This window comes from Bactrocera dorsalis, chromosome 2 (assembly GCF_023373825.1).
Source record: "Bactrocera dorsalis isolate Fly_Bdor chromosome 2, ASM2337382v1, whole genome shotgun sequence".
Classification (NCBI taxonomy): Eukaryota; Metazoa; Arthropoda; class Insecta; order Diptera; family Tephritidae; genus Bactrocera; species Bactrocera dorsalis.
In genome coordinates this window covers 26,230,687-26,256,400 of record NC_064304.1, presented here as the reverse complement: position 1 = coordinate 26,256,400, position 25,714 = coordinate 26,230,687, and the positions used below count along the sequence as shown (strand labels likewise).

The 25,714-nt window shown below is 35.0% G+C and overlaps 1 protein-coding gene across 13 annotated transcripts in view; it reads right to left on the bottom strand.

Moving 5' to 3' along the window:
• LOC105233900 (serine-rich adhesin for platelets) overlaps nucleotides 1-25,714 on the bottom strand; it is a 57,850-nt gene that overhangs the window by 12,990 nt on the left and 19,146 nt on the right. For 12 of the 13 annotated variants that reach the window (XM_049447603.1, XM_049447591.1, XM_049447592.1 and 9 more), the window contains 3 exons: nucleotides 16,449-16,650; nucleotides 15,608-15,719; nucleotides 14,728-15,298 (listed from right to left, as the gene is read on the bottom strand). In XM_049447603.1, coding sequence (XP_049303560.1) covers nucleotides 14,728-15,298; nucleotides 15,608-15,719; nucleotides 16,449-16,650 — 885 coding nt within the window. Of the gene's footprint in view, nucleotides 1-12,040; nucleotides 12,407-14,727; nucleotides 15,299-15,607; nucleotides 15,720-16,448; nucleotides 16,651-25,714 lie in introns of those variants that run through there. The other variant, XM_049447604.1, reaches the window with a different exon arrangement.

The window sequence follows — 25,714 nt, the reverse complement described above, 5'->3', positions numbered from 1 at the left end:
GCATGCTTCGTTTCGAATTTTTTATCACACTCTCTGAAAAGTAAATTAAAAAATTTACTTTTTCGAGGTGCATGTGTAATCTTAAAGGTGATTTTACTTTTCCGCGATTATTTACTTTCTGAGAATTTACTTTTCGAGAGTATACTGTAATAAACTTTACACAAAAATGGTGGCTGAGTCACACGGCAATTCAAAACACGTAGCATGAATTAAATTCGAAATGGAAATCGAAATCGAAACCAAAACCAAAACCGAAAGAAGCGAAAATTCAATTCTTCACGCCAAGGCGCTTATAAAGAAATGTGGAAATGAGACGACGAGGAAAAAAATGCGCTTCGCCTTGTTAGCTATGCGACAATAAACGAGCGCTAAACGGCATATTATGTGTGGCAGGCAAGACAAAGCCACAATAGACGATACGAAATCACTCAGCGGCCGCCTGGCGCTTGCCGCCACTGTCATTGACGCGCCATGCAACAATATTAGCTTTGTTGTGGCAAATTTGAAATTCACACAACTAAATGATATTTAACAAGTATGCAACACTTCCGCAATTTAAATATGTTTATAAGCTTGAGGAAAACACTTAACATACTTTCACTGAGATAACGCGCGCGTCTTTCTTATTACAAATGCTCGTGAGATTTATGGCGTAATAAGGCAACAATTAATTAGGCGGTTTTGTGGGTGTTTTAATATTACTTCTATTAGCCAGTAATTAACTCCGCAAGCGCGTTGAGCACACAACCGAAACTAGCTGGCTGGCCGACTAACCGTTAGAGGCTTTGAAACGCAACAAGCCAGCAGGTTAGCGGGCTAGCAACTGCGAGCTGGCGGGCGAACGAGTTGTAGAAATCAAATACAAAAAATGTGAATTAAAGAAAAAAGTATAATTAAACTGCATTTGCATTTTGCTTATTAAAAATGGAAAAAATAATATAACGGAAAAAAAATCAAAAAAAAATTATATAAAAAAAATATATAAATGATATTACATAAAAACAATATAGAAAAAAAAACTGCATAAAAAATGTATGTATATATTACAAAAATTAAAAGAGTATAAAAGTACAAAATATAATAATTAAATTTTATATGCAATTTGCTTATTAAAAATGAGAAAAATATATTTTAAAAAAATCATAAAAACTTATATAACAGAAATTATATAAAAACAATATAAAAAAATTATGTAAAAAAAAATCATAGAAAATTTATATAAAAAAAAATTATATAAAAGAAATTTTATGAAAATATTATGTGAAAAAAATGTATAAAAAAATTATGTTAAAGAACTATATTAAAAAAGCATATACAAAATATCAAAAAAAAAAATTATAATAATATTGCATAAAAAATTTTAATTTTGTTTTTTATAAAAACAATATGTAGAAAAATTTGCAAAAAAAAATTATATTATAAAACTTCTGTTTGTTAAAATACTATATTAAAAAAATATATAAAAATATGATATGAAAAAAATAATATAAAAGTAAAAAATAATTTAAAAAATAATAAAACAAATAAAAAAGATATATAAAAATATTTTTAAAAAATATGTAAACAATTATATTAAAAAATAATATAAAAAAGTAATATCAAAAAAAAATATATTATAATAATATAAAAAATTAGAAAAAACTTATGTATATAAAAACAATATGTAGAAAGATTTGCATAAAAAATTGTATATTATAAAAATTATGTATAAAAAAGAATATATGTTTGTTAAAATACTAGATTAAAAAATATACAAAAATATGATATAACAAAAATAATATAAAAATAAGAAATGATTTAAAAAATAATAAAACAAATAAAAAATATATATAAAAATATTTTTAAAGAAATACGTAAAAAAAATAATGTAAAAAATTATTTTAAAAAAATATAATAAAAATAAAAAAAAAACAAAATAAAAAAATTGTAACACAAAACCACTTAAAAGTCCATAAATTTATCATAAAAACAAAAACTTTTTAGTATAATTTGTAACCTGAATTTTTAATATTATATACAAAAAGTGGACAAATATTGCCTGAGAACTTTATTAAATTTTATTAATATATAAAACAAAAATAAATTGAATAAAAACTCGCCGATCAACTTGTGTTGCAAAAATTAGATGAAATCACGCTGCCGTGTATTAGGTAAGCGCGACACACCTCACACTTGATCGTGCGCACATTTGAATATTATATACATACATATGTATATGTCCATACATATAATATGCAGATAACTTGGCGACACATGGAAACACTATGTGCCTACACGTAACTCGTATGTGCCGATATCACACGCAAGTCCAGTGCAATCAAATCGAAACAAAAGACTTTGGCGACAAACTGGCTTCAGCTGTGCACAGTGGCGGGCATCAAAGTAAGACGCGTAGAATATATATATTCATACGAGTACACAAGTAGTCCGTTCGATAAGTCATGCCTGTTTAAATATAGCAATATATTTACGATAAGAGTTCCATATTTTGGACACTCTTTCGAAAATAACGGCAAATAAATTTTTTTCAGAGATTCATTGGTTACGATATTACAAGTAGTGTAAATAAACATACAAAGAAGTCTTTAAAATTGATTTAACGAGTTTCAATGTGATCGGTTCTTTATAAGCCATTCGCAAATGCGTCGAAAACGGCCACCGCAGACGATAAGGAGACAAAAGATAACGCATATCCGCAGACCGTCGCTTGAAATTTCATGAGATTGCTAAGACAGTAGGTAACTTAAAATACCGCGAGGAATTGGAACGGTGTTGCTGAGACAGTAGGCAACTCAAAGCACAGCGAGGGATGAGAAAGGTGTTGACACGATGGACACTTATAAACAAGTTCTGAAAAATCTATGTAGGCATTGAAATTGGAAGACTTTAAGCAAGTTTTTCACAACCACTGAAATAAGGGAAGAAAAATCTCCTTTATTTTCTGCTATATATTTCAAAATCGCAGTGACAGGTATTTTTGTGAGAACGAAGAACGATTCTGAAATTGTAAAAGCATTTTTATGACCACCACTGTACATTATGTTCAAGACCGACTGAATGTCCGCATAACAAACAGTCACACGCATCCATCAAACCAAATATGTTGTGTTTGTAATTGTGGTAATAACAACACATTGCTGAAGCGCCAAATTTATACGGACAAGGCACGAAAGCGTTGCTCTTCCGCATAAAATTTTTCAAATTTTATTTTATTTACACACTTTTCCACAACTAAAGCAGCAACTTTTTTCATATTTCAGCAACAACAATATGCACATAGCGTTCTTTATTGGAAAATTTTTGGTTGGAAGGGCGCCACCAGCTGACCACAAGCACTGTACTTGCCCCATTAGTAGGCATATTGCGCTCCCCACTGGAGTCTAGGTATGCCAGCGTACCGACAGCTAAACTTTTACCTTTTCACATTTTCGGCGCAGCAGGTGTTTCAGTAGCACGTCTGAACTAATTTTTAATTGTTGCTGTTAAGTAAAAAAGCCAAAGCGTTTTAAGTACACTTTCAACCACTTTCAAGGCAAAGCAATCAGCAAAATTATCAGCGACGCTCAACACAAAACGTAATAAAGCACAATTAACCAAAAATTATGCAAAGTAAGACAAATGAACTGAACACAGAATGTGAAACGCAATAACACTTCATACCACAAATAGTTGCGGCCGCGGCGCTGTGGCATGCATAGCGAACGCGCTCGCACTGACTGAATGGCCGAATTTTATGTTTTTGCCTCTTCAAACGCGCTTTGGTGTGAAAATCACTGACATTAACTACAAGAAAAATGCGTGTACGCTATCAAAAATTTATCGCTAGCACTCACGTTGCGCACAAATCTGAGGCCAAAACTTGGAAAAAAAAAGAAGGCAAACAAGCCAAACAAATCGAGCGACCAAACAAACGCGCTGGCAAACGCAAATACAACTGACCAACAAAACCAGCGTACAATCGCGCGGCGAGAATACTAACTAATAGACAAAACAAAGCAAACTATGTGATAAACAATCGAAAGAAAACCAAAAGTGTTACACTCAATTCCCATTGTGAAGAGCGTGAATAAATCAAAAAACGCTCGGTCGCTTGTAGCGTCGGCAAAACGCGCGCAGCGTTAAGCTAGAGTCAACAATAGCTGGGCAGCAGCGCTAAGCCCTCGCCGTGTTGGACGTCATGCCCGTTGCGCGAGCAAGTTATCCATTAGCGGCCAGCATTGAGCTGTCAGGCAGCCAGCCAGCAAGCTTGCGACTAGCCGCCGCACTCCAGCCGATGATGTAAGAAATTCGAGGGTAGCGTTGATAATGTTGCTATTGAGCGTTTTATCGTGGCGTTTTGAGCGTTTTTCTATGCGCTCATATTTTCATACACTCGCATCTTTTGCAACAGAGAGTATAATGGTTTTGTTCATCTAACGGTTTTTTGTATCACCTAAACTTAAACGAGATACCTAGATATGGAGTTATATATATTTAATGAATTTAAATATACATATATATAAGAGACGAGATGAATTCCGTGTAACGTTCGCTTCGTTCGTCTATCTGTTCGTACAGGCAATAACTTGAGTGAAAATTTAGATATCTTGATGAAACTTGGTATACATATTCCTTGGCAACGTAAAAAGGTGCCACTGCCGCGCCCACAAAGTACCCCACAATAAGATACAAAACTGTAATTTGGGATCACAGTAGTCAGGGACACCCATGGGCTAACAATTTTTTCGAAGTGGTAAATGGTTTAAGATTCATATCTTGCTAACGGCTTAGACTAAATCAACCAAATATGCTGAGAAGAAATTTGTTTAACATTATCTTATTCTTCTTCTTTATTGGCAGAGACACCGCTTACGTGGTATAACAACAGCACGCCAACCGTTCTTCCTTTTCGCTGTTTGGCGTCAATTGGAGATTTCGAATGTAGCCAGATCCTTTTCCATCTGGTCTTTCCAACGAAGTTGAAGTGGTTCTCTCCTTCTCTATTTTCTTTCATCCATTCGGACGACATGAGCTAGCTTGCGTAACCGCTGTCTCTTAATTTACTGAACTACTAAGTCAATGTCGTCATATAACTCGTACGGCTCATCGTTCCATCGACTGTGGTATTCGACGTTGCCAATGCGCAAAGGACCATAAATCTTCCGCAGAACCTTTCTCTCGAAAATTCGTAACGTCGACTCATCAGTTGTTGTCATCGTCCAAGCCTCTGCACCATATAGCAAGGCGGGAATAATGAGTGGCTTGTAGAATTCGTCCCTTTTTTTCGTCGAGAGCGGACTTTACTTTTCAATTGCTTATTCAGACCGAAGTAGTACCTGTTGGCAAGAGTTATTCCGCGTTGCACTTCGAGGCTGATATTGTTGTCGCTGTTAATACTAGTTCCAAGATAGACGAATATCAACGATTTCGAAGTTATGACTGAGAGCCAAGTCGCGAGTGCCACGACTGTTCGTCTTTATAAACTTTGAAAATGGGTAAAACGGTCATATACAGGTCAATCTTTAAATACCTCATCTTAATTTGAAAATTGCGGGAGTATAAAATTGTCGGTTTCAACCCAACTTAACCCATCCTTACTTGTTTTTATTACTTATGTCTTATTCGTCTTACTCATTTTAGTTCTCTACTAGTTTTGTGAGTTTTAAGCGGTTAAGATTTTCGGCACAAAACAAAAGCATAAATAACAACACAGCAAATGAGGGTGTGGGCTAAAGAAAATGCTGAATATAATGAAAACACAAAAAGTAAACAAGAAAACGTGTGTGAAATAGAATTCGAAAAAATATCGTGGCATAAAACCTGTTACAATGCCCATGGTAATAGATCAGGCAGTAAGCGCTAAAGTCGACGTAGGTGCCAGCGGCGAAGCCTACGCCGACTTAATTATTTTCTGCTGCTTATACACACACACCTACATATGGATGTAGATATCGGAGGAGCATACGTAAGCTTGTTAAGACAATTGTTCTTAAACTTTTACATATGAAAGAAATTTTAGCAATTTAGACATATACAAATTTGGTCTCCATTTTTAGAAGATACAGTTGCAAAGTGAATTCATTTGCAGAATTCTTTTGTTAAAACAATAACTGTAGTATTTTTAACTGCTAATAATAAAACACCTATTGTAAGCAAAAACAGTTGTTTTAGATTTTATGAATATGTGCCTTACTTTGTGTTAATCGTTTTCAGACTACTTGAATAACGGTTTTTGGTACGTTGGAAAGAAATATAAAAGTACAGCTGCGATTCCACAATTTCAATTACAAGCCAAATAGTAAGCGTGGTCTGAAGGTACAACCCTAACGTAGCTTCAGATGTTAGGAGGGATGTTACGATTCCTACTGTTGGCTGAAGTTAAAGGGTCGTCTATATCCGCTCAAATTTTACACTAAACTTTTTTATTTTATTTCGAATTCTTAAAGTTGAATATTGAGTAAAAAATCTTTTTTTTTCAAAACTCTGCGCTTGATGCTTTTTTTAATGTACCACCGCCGGTGCGAGGTAATCGAATTTCTGGATCTGGAGATTGCAGCTTTAAAACCTTGAAACCTTTTTCATATTCTTGCAATATGTTAGGTGTAATGGAAGATAGTTAGGCTTCTGATTAAGCAGTTACAGTTGAAGGACTATACCCAATTCCTACTCTTGCTTACTCGCCGCGCACCCTGGAAGCGTAAGTAACCCTTGCGCAGGAGCCTGGGTAATGGCTAAAAGAGAGGAAGCTTTTGTGGAAAAATTCCGATATATAAATTCCGAATTACAGCGTCTGTTCACCAGAGGTCCGGCTGCTAGTGGGTAACGGTCTTGAAACAAGCGGCTCGCTATATAAATGTGTATAAAACTTTATACTACTCGCCTAGCGAGGTTGTGCGCTGGGTTTGGGACCAACAGCCTCGGATGAAAGACCCCACTTTTGATGACGACCACAACAAACGTAATAAGGACAATGATTTAATACCATGGACCTGAAATATCCGGTAAAAAATAAAAGCGGACATCACAGCCGTCCAAGAAATGCGATGAACGAATAAGAGTAGGTTCTTATGACATTTATTACAGCGGCCATACAAAGGAGTGCAAATTCGGTGTGGGACTACGATGTGAAACGTTGTGCTTGGCGATTTTAACGCCGGGGTGGCAATGAAGGTAGCTTTGGTACAACAATCGCAAAATTCGGCCTCCATGGCGAAATCTCTCTAAATGTATTGAGGCAGATCGACTACACAGTACACAGGACAGTACAGGATTTATATATTGTTATATTGTTGTTATATTTATATGATTGTCCATAGTTCTAGACTCCAGCACAGGAAAATTCATCAAACTACATACTTGGCTGACTCCGGATTGAGAAGCTCGTAATCAGATCAATCAAGTTGTTATAGATCGACGACACGTCTCCAGCGCCTACGACGTGCGTACGCTTCGAGGACATAACATCGGCTCGGACCACTATCTTTTTGTTGCGCAACTTATGCCACGCAAAAAACACAGGGTAGGCACAACGTTAGAAGCTATAGTCTCAACAACCGTGGCGTTAGTTCTGCTTTCTCCAGACTGAATAGGGAAGCAAGGCGTATGTGTCTGGTTGTGAACGATGACAAAACGAAAAATCTCCAGTCATCAAATAAACAGTAATCACATTCTCGACTTGGCTCACACGTCACTGTTGAGAGTTATAACTTTGATATCGTAGATAATTTCGTATATCTTGAAACCAGATTCAACACCACAAACAGTATCAGCCTTGAAGTCCAACGCAGAATCATTCTTGCCAACAGGTACTACTTTGAACTGAGTAGGCAATTGAAAAGTAAAGCCTTCTTCCGACGATTAAAATCTACAAGCACCTCATCATTCCCGTCCTGGTGTATAGTGCAGAGGCATGGACAATGACAACATCTGAAGAAAAGAGAGAGAAAAGTTTTGCGGAAGATCTTTGCTGTTTTGAGCAGTGGAAACGGCGAGTCGATGAACAATGAGTTGTACGAGATATATCTATGTACATATATGAACATTGATTCAGCGAATCAAAAGACTTCGATAGCTCAATCATGTTATCCGTATGGAACATAACACTCCAACTTTGAAGGTTTTAGATTCAGTAGCCACGGTAGAAGCAGAGGAAGTGGAGGACTTCCACTACGTTGAAGAGATCAGGTGTAGGAGGATCTGGTTGCATTTGATTTCTCGAATTGATGTCAAATAGCGAAAAAAGAGACGACTGGCACGCTGTTGTTAACTCTGCTCTAAATGCGTAAGCGGGTTCTTCGCCAGATTTGAGTAAAACTTGAAACTTGATGAAACTCAGTATGCACCACTGCCACGCCCACAAAAGGACATTAACCGAAAATGTATAAAATACCATAACTAAGCACTAAATTAAGATATAAAACGAATTTGGTACAGAGGATCGCAGTAACAAGCGACATCTGTGGGAAAAAATTATAAGGAGAAAAATCTTTCTAGCCTCCAGATGCTTTTTTTCGGAAGTCCTCTTGGAGATCGTCTACAGGATGAAGGTAATATATGTATATATTTTTTTTTTTCAAAATGTATCACGGTAATGTTCAGGCACCTTAAAGATGGCGCATCTTTTATGAAAAATCTTATTTTATATTATTTTAAATCAAACCAGTTTAAAATTTACAGTTCTCTTTAGCAATTCTATAAAAAATTAAAAGAAGAACCCACGGAACTTACTTTTAATAACCAGTTATACAGCGCAAAGAAACTTTCGGTTTTTTTATTTCATTTCGAACAACAACAAACAAACAAACGTAAGAAAAATTGGCAAAATGAAAAGCAAAACAAAATCAATAAACCGCGTTAAAAGTCGGCATTTTAAGATAAACAAAAATCTGCAGCAACTAAATCAGCCAAATAACACTCAGTAGACGAGTGTGGCGGCATAGCGGTAAGTGCACCACTGGGAGAATAACAAAGAAACAGCAACAACAAACAATTTTAACTGTGACTTGGAAAAAATCAATTTTTATTATTAACTGGTTTCTTGTTTGTAACGACGGTGACTGCAACGATAACGGCGAAAATTGTAAGCTTTAAAATAAACGCTGTAATTAATATACATACATACATACATACAAAACTACGGATAAACACACGATTTTAATAAAAATATGAAGTGAACGGCAACACGGCGGTCGGGCGCTGGAAACCACAACAGAACCAGTACTAGCGTTGCAAACGTTTTGTGACAACAACAATAACAATGGAAAAAAATGCAAAAGCAAAACCGCGTCGAATTGGCAACGAGAAAAGTAAATGCAATAACTATAATACAAAAACAAATAAACAAAACAATGACAAGCTGCAGAATAAGTAAACAAAGCGGCAATAATGTTGGCGATAATTTAGGCGCGCAGCTCCACGGACTGTACGACAAGCTAACTGTCTGACTGGCTGTGGCTTTGGTGTGTCCCGTAAGCCAACCGTCTGGTTGTTCGGCTAAGACAAAATGTGGTCTACGGCAGGGAAGCGAGTGAATTCTCGTAACTGCATGCAGCAACATCAAGTCAGAGGTGCCACATTTAAATGTCAAACGACTGCGTCGATCGATAAACATTCACAAAATTATAGTGAGCACACATAGTATAATATATATGTACATTTAAGTATGTAAGTATATAATAGGAGCGCCTTGGGATGGGTGTAAGTAGATTGTATACACCATACACCCATGTTAGAAATATTCGAAGTCTCTTCCCCTGATAAAAAAAAAAAATACCCAACAAAATTATAATAAAAAAACATAAAGAAAAAAGGTTGGAAAAAAATTCGATTAAATAATAGTAACGTAGAATTCTCAATCAAACACACTCCAACTCTTCCAAACTCAAACTCTTTTAGACATACTTGTATGTCGTAAAAATATAAAAATAATAATATTTCCAACACAACAAATATCGGGCAATCATTCAATATAAGTATTCAATTTTTATACATAAATGTATATTATTTCATGAGATGGACAAATGTAATCTAAGGCAAGATGCTGCTAATTATGGTAGCTTTAAATATTTTATGTCAAAGTATACAGTTTATAATCTTTTTCCAGGGAATATATGTTTTATGTAAATACGATGATATGGGCAGATATACTATATTCTATATATCGTCACCTGAAATGCAAATTAACGTAACAACATTTTCAGAAATTTACAGTGGCATGAATGAAACACGGAGTAAAATGGAACATGAGTGAAACAAAATATTAATATTGGTTAAAACTGGGTTATATATGATCGCAGAACCAGAAAATGTTGAACATATTTAATATTATGTTTATAATTTGAAGTAGTGAAGCGTAATCAATAAGACACTCAATTTCGAATTTTTTGATGATACGTTATTTTGCATTTCAGGTGACGATATACTATACAAACAAAATTTTTTTATATAAGCTTATCGAATTTAGCAGAGCAAACTTTAAGCAGACCAGCAATAAATTAACAAGCTATAAATTAGCTAAGCTAACTGCCGATTAATAAAACTTATTCAAGGCATTAATTTATTTATATGTCTAAGGTACTAGAAATAACTACAAATACATATATCTAGCTACGATGGGATGCTTCGTTTTTCTTCCGAAGGGCTACCATTAGAATAATACTAATATGGTAAAATAAATGCAAAACGAAAAAAACCCGCTTGCTATATACAACTCAAGTGGTAACTTCTCTACGAAACAAAATATGACTGTTAATGCAGCAAGTCACTGTATTTGTAAAATAGTTATAAAACAAATAAAAACAAAATTAAAACAAGTAACGAAGAGCTAAGTTTGGGTATAGCCGAACGTTTCATACTCCTGCAACTTGCAAGGATTGAAGCCAGAGAAGTACCTTCAGGTACATAAGGCCTGAAGGGCAACCCGATTTTATTCATTCTAAGCATAAATATTCACCGTTATAAGAAAAATATACTCTTTCTGATATATGTATGCGGTATAAAGTCACCCGCAGGTTCGAGAATCTTTATATTGGATACATATATGGAGGCTAAGGAAAGTATTGATCCGATTCAACCAATTGTGCCACATTGCCATACAACTATCAGAAAAAGATTTTCTCTGAATTTCAATTAGATAAGTATCTAACACATTAACTGATATTTTCGGTAAAAAGTAAACTATAGGTACTGAGGTCCAAATATTCAGTACCTAGGAGCTTGAACAGTTTTTCTTGGATTTGGACAAATTTTGGCCATAAAGTGGAATTTTCTAAAGGCATTACAGGTACGTGCAAAGCTTTATCCCGTCATATCAATTGTTTCTCGATTTGTGTACTGGAACGTGAAAAAGAAAGGAATACCAAATTTGGTTAAAATCGGTCGAGCGGCTCATGGGATATGTGATTTTACCTAAAAGTGGGCACTACCACGCCCACCATCCAATTTTGCTACCGGATCGTATAAAGTTCTCTCATACCACCTCTCTGTCTGGCGTATTTAGTAAATGATTTAAGGGGCTTTTAGTAGTTTTTAAACTACCGTTATATGGAGAGTGGGTTCTGATAGTATTTGCGCTAGGCGAATTTGATTGCGATTTCGATTTCGTTTTATATTTTAATTATGTGCTTAGTTATGGCATTTTATTTAGGAAAAAACTTTCTTTGGTGGCGTTTTGTGGGCGTGTCAGTGGTCCAATTACGCCCACCTATGAACTCGTACTTTTTTGCCAAGGAGCGCGCATTCCAAATTTTCTACAAGATATCTAAATTTTCACTCAAGTTAAAACTTGCACGAATAGTCAGACGGATAGACAGACAGTCACCTGGATTTCAACTCGTCTCCTCATCCTGATCATCTATATATACATACATATGTAGATATAGGGTCTATCTCAATTACTAGTCTCGAGTAGTTGTACTCTGTAGCAACATGTCGCAAGAGCATAAAAACAAAAAATAATTTAAGAAATCCAAATAATAGAAATCAAACGAAGTCAACAATAACAAATCTAATACTGTAGCCATACAAAATTAAACGCGCACAATGGAAAAACTCGTTTACATACAAATGAACGTATTGATAAAGTTGGCCATGCGCGAGCCTAAAATTTCAATGGATGATCTTTCCGGCACTGCATCGGCTATCCGGTCGTCGCCATCAAATGCGTTGATCGCAGAATAAATCGCCAACAACAAGTAGTTACGTACATACATTGTGGATGTATACATACATTGTGGATGTGGTTTTGGTTGTTGTTATCGCGGTGTGTGTGCATGTATGTGTGTCATGTATTAAGACGTTTGTAAAATGCGAGTATAAGAAAAGGAATTTGTGTGGTGTTTATTAGTATTTTAAAATCCAGTAGAGAACATTTTGTGGTTATGGGTGTATGTGATGTGATACTATGTACTTTACATTGAAGAAAGGCTGATATCGTACAAAATATTTATCAAGTAAAGCTCATGAATTATGAATGGCTAATGGAGGATGGTTTCTGCACGAATGACTAAACAGATAATATGGCAGCACAATTGTGCATTCTAAAGTGTAAAAAAAAAAAATATTTAGAAAAATGTTCTTCCACGCTTGCACCAAAACAAAGATCGTTTAAGTAAATTCTTCACAAACAGTTTGTTTGCATACGATTCGCTTGCTTAATGACTTTCATGAAAACGAAGCTCACTCGCCGACTGTCGCACAGTGGTACGAATTAAAAAAAGTAATAAAAAATTAAACATTTTAACGAACATGTATTAACAGGCTTTTATGGATATCATCTGCCATGAACAATTTTTCTATAAACTTCGCGCTTGCGCATACTTTTTAGAGTGGTGCGTCAGTTTTTAAGATATTGATCAGAACTTTTGCACACATGCTTTTCGGCCAAAGTAGCTGTTCATTTGTCGAAATCGCCGATATCGAACCACTACAACATATAGCTACTATATAAAGTGAACAATCGGAACCAAGTGCTTACATAGCAAACTTTTTCATTTTACATGGTATGGAAAACTTTTTTATTGAACGAGATATCTCCACGAAATTTGGCATGAATTATTGTCCAAGACAACGGTACAATCTGCAAAGAAATGGTTCACACCGGACGCCTATATCATACAGCCACACAAACTGTCCAATCAAAATCAAGAAAAATATATTCTAAGGATCAAAACTTTAATTTTGCGAACCAAAAATTGTACACCAAAAATTTTTTTCGAAAATTTCATTAAATTGTTTTGGACTTCTATTGTATGTATATTAGCGAAAACCTAATCTTCACATACGAACGTTATCAAAACAGCTTAACACAGTTGGTCTATTTGCTATTTCGGCACATGTCTCATATTGCTTGTTAATAAAATGTTTACGAGTTAAATATGATAAGAAATTTTGCACTCAAATCCAAAAATATTTTTACTTCTGGCGTGCAATGAACTCGTTTAATGCAGCTAATTTTATGGTTTTGCGAACCACTGTGCGGTGCCCGCGTGTTTTAAATGCAATTTGTTGCGCCGAGTGAGTATGGGTGCCTGTAAATGAATGTGTTTAAATGAAGTGTTGATGTTTTCACGACGCTGTAGACATACTTTAGTCCATATATGGTAACATAAATATATACATGCATACATACATACATAGGTAAGTGTTTTTGAAAAAGAAGAATTCTGTCTGACGATTGCCTAATGATCGAAGAATGTGCATTTACATTTTAAATTGTCAAGATTATTAGCATATGGAATTGTTGAAAAATGAGTAAAAAAATCGATTTGCAGTGGTGCTTGTTTTGCTGTTATAATGCCATATACTAGTAAGATATTTATTATGTATAAGTATGTATGTTTACAGAAACTATTGCAATATTTACTATGAAAATGTATATATAGGTTCTAGTAGATCTCACTTTAGTCACTTATTCTTCAAAATGAGGCGTTATGTAGGTAAACCAACGGTGAACTTTTTTATGAAGGCTTATATATTAATATTGGGTACTTCATTTAATGTGAAGTGCATAACCTCAAAAATTTTGGTATATAACGATTATTAGAAAAACGATTGTTAATTTCAAGATTAATATAGAGTTTTCAAATTCCTCCGAGTACCCAAAACAAGTTATTCGAGAATGTACAATGGAAATTTACTTTTATATTATTTTGCTAGAAAATCTTTATCTTCTTATATCAACACTACTGGATGGTAGTAGAAAATACCGGGAAGAGATCAATTTTTTTTCATTAAATTATCAAAAAACGTTAAGAAATTAGTTAAATTAGTCATAACCACACGTTACATAGACCATTTCCTAAGTTTGCTTTTAACACGATCATAAAAAATGCTTAAATTAACATTATTTAAAAAAAAAAAAACATTTTTTATGTAGACTGTTTGTGTTTTCGTTGTAATTTTGATTACAAAATATTTAAACTTTTCAGCTGCATATATATAATATTTAAACTAACATAAATGTGCCGCCTAACCAGAAAAATATATCAGAAAATCATGGAACTCAACTAACTTTTGAGGCCCTTACTCTCCTCATTTAAAATTGCAAACAGCTTGCATATACCTATACCCACTTCACTGCACCAATACTTTTACCAAATCACCGCAGCGTGTGCTGCTTTAATTTTATTATTTACAGCACCACATAATCATACTTAAATATTCACTATACAATGAGATGCGTCATAAACACACAGAGAAGTTAGAATATAGAGTAGACAAGCATACACTGCATAGAGTACTCGTACATACCTTCAAGCAGTTTAACGAAATTATCAGGAAATACACCGACTTTGCCATGCAGTTCACCCTTCCACCAGCCTTTATCCGGCAATTCCATGCTGATGATGGTGATGATTTCGCCAACTTTCAACTCCAGCTCATCGTCATTTTGTGGCGTATACGGGAACTCAACGCGACAGTATTCCCGTTGCGGTTTCGGTGGCAACGATGGCGCAATCTCATCCACAGCGGCATTACTTGTGCTTGTCGTGGCGGAATTACTACTAACACTACTGCTATTCAATAGATCCTCTTTGGAACTGTGAAAACTAATGCGATTCATTTTCTTCGTTGTTGAACTGGTGGCGGTTGCAGTGCTTGTGCTTGACGTTATGGAACTACTGGCGCCGACTGTTGACTTTTCTATAGATGCTGTTGTTGTGGTCACCGCTGATTTTGCAGCTATTGATGTGGCAGCACCAGGACCGACTGCTGGTCGCTTACTGGCAAAAATAGGTGATGGCTCAATAACGGTAACGAAATTTGATGGAAATACGCCGACTTTGCTTTTTAAACGTCCACGCCACCAGCCTTCCTCGACCTAAATGGTGTATAATAAAGAAAAGTATATGAGAAAATCATGTGGAAAATGCGAAAATTCTATGAATGAGCAGCATACACATGTGTATGTATGTAAGCGTGTGTTTGTGTAGAATATATGCTAGCCACAGCAACAATGAATATAATGTATTCTTCTGCGCCTATTTACATTTTTTTCGCTTTGCACAGTCGTAACTGTCAAAGTGACGTAAATGTTTGGGTAACAGCTATTGGCGCTACATAGTTGCCGACTAGCTGACTGCTTACAGATACATATTTGTGTATGCTTTAGGTAAGTAAGTGTACAAACCTCCCCAAGGAATTCAATGACATCACCCACGGCCAGCGACAGTTCGTCGTCATTGACTTGTGTGTAGCTGAAGATGACTTTACAGCGGCGATTGGCTGTTGCGGACTTCTCTCTGCAATGATAATACGAATATTAGTATATTAAGGAAAAAAATAAGAAATAAGAAAAAAAAATAAATAAAAAATAAAATAAACAAAAATAAAATAAAAGAAAAAAAAACAAATAAGAAAAAAAATATATATAAAAAAAAAAAACAAATAAAATAAAAAAAATAAAATAAAATACAAAAAAAAATTAAAAAAATAAAAATAAAAAAAATTAAAAAAAAATTAAATAAAATAAAAATAAAGAAATACAAAGACAAAAATAAAAATATTTCAAAGAGTTAAGTGATAAGAAAATTTGAGTGTGATTAGTGCACTTGAGGAAATGTTTTTTTTTTTTGCTTGGTCTAAGACCTGAAGTCGTGAGCTGCTTGAGCCATATGTGAAAGAATCGTTTCTGCTCATTCCCAAGTGAATAGCGCCCATAAAACTTTCCTCACTCGCGTGAACTTCTAGACATGACTCCAAACCCCCACATGACTCTATCTTCCGATCTTTATATACACGAGCATATATTTCATAGGAAAACTCATTTCCAAGACAAAACATTTTCTTCTGGATGTTGCAATCCTTCCGATAAACTTAATATACTTTGTACAGGGTATAAAGATGCATATTTCACCCTTCTACACCCTTATCAGCACATATTCCAAAACATTATTATTACTTATTTAAACTCTCTTATCACTAAAGTGCAGCTCTTCGACGAATATAGTACATGTAGTATGAATACAAACCTCATTGTGATTTTATTTTCGTCGCTGTTATCAATAATCCTCACAAAATTATCCGGAAACATGCCGATTTTGCCGTTGGATTGCAGTGTGCCTTCCCACCAGCCGCCCGGCATCTGTTTAATGTTGTGTATGAGCGCGCCTTTGACTAAGTCCAGCTCATCGGGTTCCTTGGCCTCGTAATCATACTCAACAATGGCGGAAACTATAAAGTAAATAAGAAGAGAAAATCGATTAGAGTTTTATTTTTTCATACTCGTGGGTTAGCAGAAAAACTAGCAAGAATTTGTTGCAAGGTTTTTTTTTAACAACAAATGTGAAATGTAAAACTTAATTAGAAAACTGGCAATGCGTACTTTAAGTACCGTAAAACGGCGTAAATGAAGTGAATGAGTTAATTTGTAAGAAATCGTCAGCAGCGCTAACACCAAGCCTACCAGCCGAACACCATAAACGTCTTGTGCGTAATTGTTTCCAGCGTCTTATTACCACGATTAAGTGAAGATGGCGTCGAAAGCAAACCTCATAAACATCAATTAAAGCCTGCTAAGCCGCAGTAAAGAATGTTGAACTCAATTTATAGAAGATTCCACAACGTGAAAGCCCTGCACACATATACAAGTATGTGTATAGGCTGAGTGTTATACTTCACGACGCTCTTCTTATCTAAAGAAATTCGTAGGTCCATACAAATGTTATGACCTCTTGTACTACACATAACCTCAAAGGTGTAAGATCATGCTATCGAATAATCGACATAATTCTGAAAGAATTTTTTGACCTGCTTAAACAATTCGGTTGCAATGCATCGAATTTGTATGCATTTCTGTTGCATAATCTACTGATATAGTTTTAAGGATACACTCAAGATCAAAGTTTACCCAGACCAGATCATGAGCGCACACCGAAACGATAAGTATTTTTTTTTTTTGGTTTCAGTGAAGTTTTAAATATTCTTACAGTTTTTGCGTATCGAAGATGGAAGATCGAAAACAGCATTTTCGGCATATTTTATTGTTTTACTATCAAAAGTATAAAAATGCAGTTCATGCATTATGTAATGTATACGGAGAAAATTTTAGACCGAGCGCCAATGACAAGACGGGTTGCAAAATTTCGTTCCTTATGACCTAAAATTGTCCAAATCCAAACAAAACTGTTCAAGTCGTTAAGTACAGAATATATGGACCTCAGTATCTATAATTGACTTTTGACCGAAAATATCAGTCAATCAGTCAATATACCTAATATAAAGGCTTTTGAACTTCTGGGTGATTTTATAACGTTTACACCAGCCAATATGTGAATTATCTCCATGAATTTGAAGGAGTGTGTTTTGCTAATAACAGTGTATTTTTGGGCCTAAAATAAATAAAATCGGGAGAAATCTTTACGTACCCCCCATATAATTAATATCAAGATTTTATAATATCCGGCTGACTTTACTCCATAGATTGGTGATTGTTTGTGAGGTACCTTAATGGAACCCGGGGAACATATTTTTAGTATGTGGCATGATAATAGTTAATAGATAAAATCGGATCGATACTGCCTATATACTAGATATAACAATTTTCGTTTTTCTACCAAACCTTATGCTGAATATGTCGGTCAGTGCATAAGTTATTTATATTTTATGTATTTCAGATTCCGATCCTCTGGTTGACGTTTTACACCTTAAAGTATTTCCCTGGTTTTGATTTTTTTAAATTGTAAAAGTGTAAATTTTTCGGTTGTACCCGAATTCAGCCCTTCCTTACTTGTTATTAATTACTTATGAGCCTCTTGTTTAACACTTGTAACAACTGTTTTTGTTGCATAAACGTAAATAATAACGAAAACAATTGAAATGACTTAAAGCTCTAACCACAAAAGCAATAAAAAATAATAATTTTTGTGTTAGTAAATATTTTCTAGAATACGCCAACTGTAAGTTCATATATATAAGAATAATGTTTTCATATGTTAACCTGTTTGTGTAAATATAAGGTATGTGTTCTATAAAGCGCGTGCTCCCAATTAATACATTTATTTGATCAAGAAGGGCTTAGTAAGCAACGTGAGAATATTGCCGTTTTCAGGAGTAAACATTCAAACCATTCAAATTTACATATTTTTCATTAAAATTCTATCCATAAAACGTCATCTGCGCAATTAACTACTGTGCATTAGGTGGTTTCAGAAGTCGATGAAATTTAAAAATTATTTTAAAAATAAGAATTTTAAAATAAGCAAAAAGAAGCTGGTTAAAGCCGAGTGTGAGATTGAAAATTCCAAGTCAAGTACTCTTTTGGAAATCGAAGCAAATTTTCTTTCACATTTCGATTGTACGATGAACAGTTGAAAGACTCACCTTTACTATGGCTAATTTCTTAGTCTAAATGGCCAACTTCGTAGAATTGGAAGGAATTCTAATAGTTTAATGTTCCGCTCAAGAAGTTAGTGCCTTTTTACAAGTCTTAGGACTACAATTTATTTGTCTGGCAATAGTTCGATTCGTTAGCCAGTGCGCTAAATGGGTTGAAGAAGCCTATTTTTTAATGTTTCAATAAGTTCAAAACAATGGCTTTTCCCAACGCAACCAAAATGGCTTAAATACAACAATTTCAGTGTTTTGTTAATCAAATAATTTATTTTTTACACAATACAAAATAAGTGATCTGAACTAATTGAATGCCCAACCGAAATTTCGCGTGATTATAGCGAAGTTTCTAGACTCTATTATATCTTCGCAGGTCAACCTTTTTTTCGAACAAGATTCGAACATTGATAAGACAACAAATTTGATCGACCAAAAACACATTGTAGCAAATAGAACAGTTTATTGAAGCCCAAAAATGTACCTCCGCACAATAACCGTTGAAAAAAAATGTTGCCTCAGAATGACACACCCTAATGTACATACTGCTATGAGCAAAAAAATAGTTAGACTTTGGTCATAATTTTGAAATTCTTAATTTATTTTTCAAAATCTATGTCGTTCTCCATAAAGTAATCTCACTTGTGCCAACATTTTTTCCAATCCACAAAGCAGTTGTTAAAGCCGATTTCCGGCAAATCCTTCCATGCGCGTAGCGATTCACGTTTAATGTCGTCTGAAAACAGGCGAATGCGATGGTTGACAGTTTAGCTGGTCGGAAGGAATTCGGAGTGCATAAACACCTCGATAATCGAAGAAAACTATCAACATACTCTAACGTCGTTTTTTCGGCCTAGGCTCACCCCTGCCACGATATTTGGCCTTTTGATCAACTGTTTCCGCGTCGTAAGCTTAGATCCAAGGCTCATCGCCAGAATTGTTCCATGACTTCCTCGAAGTCGGAATGCATTGTTTCACAGCGTAAACACGACGCTCTTTCTCGAAAAAATTGAGTGATTTTGGAACCAATAGTGCTTTCACTTTTCTTAGACCGAAATGATCTTCCAAAAAGATTTTCAATGATCCCTCCCATATTCTATCTATACCAGTAAGACCTCTACTCTTTTACATTATCAACGCGTTCTCGTCCTTTTTTGAATAATTTGTTCCAATCGAAAACACTTGCTTGCGACAAACGATTATCACCACAGGCCTTTTCCAATGTTCTGATTGTTTCGGCATCAGAAATTTTATTCCGCACACAAAATTGAAAGGAACTTCTTTGTTGAATAATTTCACTGACCGTAAAAATCGCCGAATGCACTTTATGTACTTTATAAAGACAAGCGATTACTAAACACTAATGATTATTTTGATTAGACATTTGGCACAGATGTCACTGACAGTCATACCAACCTAGAAAAAAATATATTTTAACGAATAGTTAGAATTACTTAAAAAGTCTTACTATTTTTTACCCACAGGTTATATTATGTTCTAAGGCTGATACCAAGATGTTTTATGAGGTTTCCCGCTAGTAGTGAATGATAATATTTCCATACTTGTTTTGAAAAATATAATGACTACCTTAATTTAAGTCAACACTTTGTTAGTTATTTGTTTACAAACTAATCAATTTTATGCTCTTGTTAACGCGAGAACATCAGCCGATGCTAACAATGAATATTAAATACGTTCACTTGGGTTAAAAAAAAACACGAACAAAAGAAAAAACATAAATTAAAATAAAATGATGATGAACCTGACGAAACTGTTGTAAACAACCATTTAGAGAAATAATTGAATAGTTTTGTGCTGAGTGTTTACTACGAAAAAATGAAAAAAAAAATGAAAATATGTTTTTATAATTTTATTCTTATTAAAAATGCCACGCATAAATTCAGTAGAACACAGCTTTTAATCAGCAAAGTACGAATACGCTTTGAAACCGCCATAACAATGCATAATTTGTGCACATGAAACAGCAACAACCGCAGATAGGCGATCAAGTGCAGTGACCAAGTTTTATGGCACTTTTTAATGGTCATAGCTGGCCTAACTCGCTGAAGTCGTTTGGCCACCAACAGCTGCCGGCCAAACACAAAGGTATTCATTATAAATATATGTATGTATATACCATTATACATAGGTATATATGTACTTTGTATTGCACGAACTGCACGATGACACTTTGCCACCAATCGGTTGGACGTGATGGGCGCACTGAAGACAACGGCAAAGATAACGAGCGGAACAGCATAATTAAATCGTACAAAATTGCATTCGAATGTAGCCGATATAAACATGCTTACATATGTATATACAAAGTCACAAATTTACTCTGCTCATGCAAATAACTAAGTTTGTAAAGACACGCAACCTTTCGACCATTTTTCCATCTTTCTTGCTCTCTCACTATGCCATTACAATATAATCAAGCAGGCGGTCAGGTGAAGAGTGTCTGGCGGAGGCGCGCAAAACTAGGCCAATGCAGCCATGTTTCTGTTTAACCTCAGGTTACTTAGCCACAATGACGAATGTTGAAAGGCAAACGGTGAATAGCAAATGACGAAAACCAAATGTTGATGAATAACAACAAAAACAACAATATACCCAGTTAGACTTGGCGGCAAGCGGTCAACAAAGTAATTCCCTCGTAGCTTGTCTTTGAGGTAATAAGTTATGTTGAACCTTTAGCTATACTTTTGTAGGACCACGAGGTAAGTTATGGGGATAATTTTATTCAAAATTAAATTATCAAGGTCCGGCAAGTAACTCTTCGTCTCATGCTCACTGTTATTCTACAGACCGTTCTATTTTATAACAAAATATTAAGAGATTTAATGATAGAGTTTAATGGCTGATCCATCGAGTGTCCATAGAACACGATCTATCTCTTGTGTAAACTAAAACTAATGAACACAGACCATAAGCAGAGCTACCATATTGGGAATTAAGAGAGCTTCAATATTTTGAAACCAAATACATACATATTTCTTACAAATTTCATTTAATTTGTACATAATTAACAAAAATTAAGTTCAATTTGCTGTCTCTCAATCTCAATAGAAAATTATCTGCCAAAAAACAACAATTAGCCTTTAAGTTAAGTTCAGAAAAAAATTATTTAATTATCTTACAATTTTCAGGTCACAGTCGTTTCCATAAAAAAGTACCTAATTGAGATCGGTTAACGACGATGAAAACGAAATTGACTTTGTGTAGACTTCGATCTCGCTGTATTCGATTCACCTTTTGTCTGCTCGCTATACTCTCTTAACGAGAAATTTATTTGTAAAAGCAACTACAAGGTTCTCGAGTTGAATTCGGTGTTGGAGTGGAAGAGAGAGAGAGAGATTATGAGGATGTCTCAATAAAATGGTATAATCGCTACTTTCAACGCTACCAATTTTTTAGACCGGTTTTGCCAAAGCGAATATCTAAAATTTCTGTCAAAAACAAGATAAAATGTTAACTTCGACCACAATATCCTTATACCAGAAATGAGTATAATAGGATATTTATATTGATTTTTATAGCACAGTTTGTATGGCAGCTATAAGCTATGGTTGCCCGACATTGTTTAGAAAGATTCTAGCGCTCCTTTGGTCAAATATCTGTGCAATTTTGTGAAGATATCCTTTCAAATTAACAAGTTTTCCTAACAAGGACTTGACTTTGATCGCTCAGTTTGAATGACAAGTGTAAGCAACAGTGGCCTAATATCTATGATTCCGACAAATGAGCAGTTCCTTTGGGAGAAAAGGGCGTATCCGAAACTTCAGCCCGATATCTCAAAAACAGAGGCACTAGTTCGCGTATATACCAAAGGAAAACCCCGCTTGTATACCCTGTTCACTGTATAAACATACAAACTAGACCAGTTCTGGAATGCAACTTTCAGAACAACGAAATCCAATTGGTTTTACTCCTCAACTGACACAGTGAAACACACATAAACAATAATCACAACACGGCCTCAACTCAAATCGTATTCCCTCTCTCAAGTAGAATGAACTTTTCACCATTTTATTATTACAATCCTACAAAGTGATACTTGAAATGTAAAAAGCATATCATGAATATGTATATGGTGTGTACGATTGTGAAGATATAGCAATTTAAATAACCACAAAAAGTGTAAACGATAATTGTATACATATGTATGTATGGAGGTACATGAAATGGCACGTTGGTGGCAAGCAACCGCGAGCCACAAAGCAAGTACGACATACTCACATGAGGTAAATATCAAAAGGCAAGAACAAAAGTGTGTGGAGGTGTATAATGAGGTGAATGGAGAGCGAAGAAAGCGCATTGAAAATAAACAAACAAGCGTATGAACTACGTACAAGAAACATAATAGATAGATAAAGAGACAAGCAACCGGTCGAAATGATAGTGCGGCCAACGTAATAAAGCTCGTCCGCAAGAAGTCATAAAATGTGAAAAAAATGGGGAAAAAATAATCGCACAAAGTAACCAGCGAAAAACTTGTTTTCCAAGCAAAGTCGCGTAGTGGAGATCGCTGGTGAAATGGAAAACTAGCGATGTCAGTGGGGCAATTTCGGAGAAATTCTGCCCTTTAGGGCAATATACCTGTAACACTACATAGCTAGTGTAGAGGTTAAGTTGAACGGTGGAAAAGTTTGAAATGCAAATTTAATTAGAATGCTGCGCTTATTTTTACAAGAGAAAATTATTTTTCCATATTAATTTGAAAAAGCGCATAAAAGTAATGAAACCCTGGTACTTTTTGCTTGTTTATTAGTCCTTACGAAAAAGCTTTCAGCTACAAATATTTATATCAGCAGTTTACAAAATGACTCTAATATAAAGCACCAAAAAAATAACTTCGATTCGCTTAACAGTGGGTCATAGCGAATCGAACAAACAAGCGGAATAAATCACATAGAATAGTATAATCAAATCTTCTTCTTCTTTATTGGACAAACAGCGCTTACGCGGTCATAGCCGAGTTTACAACAGCGTGCCAGTAATTCTCCCTGTTCACTGTTTGGCGTCAATTGTAAATTCCAAATGCAGCCAGGTCCTTTTTCTACCTCGTCTTTCCAACGGATTGGATGTCTTCCTCTTCCTCTGCTTCCTCCGGGTGGTACTCCGTCGAATATTCTCAGAGCTAGAGTGTTTTCATCAATTTGGACAACATAACCTAGCCAGCGCAGCCGCTGACTTTTAATTCGCTTAACTATCTCAATGCCGTCGTATTTCATCGTTCTATAGACTGCGGTATTCGAGTTGTCAATACTCAAAAGACCATAAATCTTCCGCAGAACCTTTCTTTCGAAAACTCGTAACGGCGATTCAACAGAAGTTGTCATGGTTTATGCTTCTGCATCACATAGCAGGACGAGAATGATGAGTGAGTTGTAGAATTTGGTCTCTGTTCGTCGAGCTTAAATTTTACACTCGAGATGGTATGAGAAGGTTTTATAGGAGCTGGTGTCAAATTTGGTCAAATTTGCACTATGGGCGTGGCCCCGCCAACATTTAGGGTAAAAATCCATATCTCTGGACCTACTCGGTCGATATCAACCAAACTCTGTATATAACTTCATTCTGCTGTTCCGATGTCATCAGACTACAACCGAGCCCTAGAACTTTTCCCGAATAGAAAAAAATCCCGAACGAACGAAAAAGACCGAAAATTTTTTTAGAAAATAGAGTGGTAAGGTTTGTGTGGTGTGGCCACGAGTGTAAGAACGAAATTTTGGTCAACAATCGAATCTTTTTTTTGAGAAACCGCCATTTTGTCAAAAAATTTAATTTTGCTTATTCCTTCTATTAATTACAAGATTAACCATTAACATTACTTAAACGAAATCAGTTTGTTTTTTAATTTCAGAGGATTCAGTTCAGTGATACAATATAATGGTCACCGCAAAACGTCTTTTTTGAGAGGAACTCCCGGAGATCAGCTGTAGTTCCTTTGCAAATAAATATTTTTACTAATACTAAGCCTCCAAATACAGTTAGAAGAACCATAATATGTGTAGAAATTTTTGGTTTAATGAAATTTAAAATGAAATTTTCTCAGAAAAATTCTGGAAAACTCGCCTTTTTCGGCCTTCTCACAGTATATAATCCCTTAAAATATCAATTTCTGTTTAAAGAACTGCCAAAAACCTCAAAATTTAGATTTATATGCTAGAATAAACCCTTAAGACTATAAGTGTTACGCTGAAAATAAAAGTATTTATTCGAATTTATAAGTGTATAATCACCTAATAAATCAGCTGTGAATAATGAAAACTTAACTAATGAGTATAGTTTCAAAGTGTCTACGTAAGCGTGGCATATTAATAAAGTTCAATAACAAAATTATTAAATCATCACGCGCTCAAAGATGGAGCTGCCACTAATCAAGCTCGCAAATATGAAGAAAAATACAAGTAAACGCTTAACAAATAGCTAAATGCTCTTGATCAGCGGCGTGTGGGCGCTTAGGCAAATAGTAAACACGAAAACAAAATGCTTAGACTACAAGCGAGTATAAAAAAATATAAATATTGTAATTGTAATACGCAATGAAATGAAAATGAAAATCAACAATGAAAGCAACAACAAAAAGATTGAATTCCACTGAAGCAGTCGGGTCCAAGCACAATTGCCACAGATAATTGGCTTAAATATTGGTTTCTATACAATTTAACCATTCACCTAAACGCCTTGAACTACAACAACAAACACGCGTAACAAATACAACAATGAAGCTATTATTTTGCATTTGCGAAAGCGTAATGAAAACGACAACTAAACATATCACTGGCAAATATTGCAACCACACAACCGTTATCTCAACAGCAGGGGCATCAGCTGATCATATGTAGAGGCAAATGCAGCCGATATGCATTGCACCAATTTTACAAGGCTACCTAAAGTCAAGAGC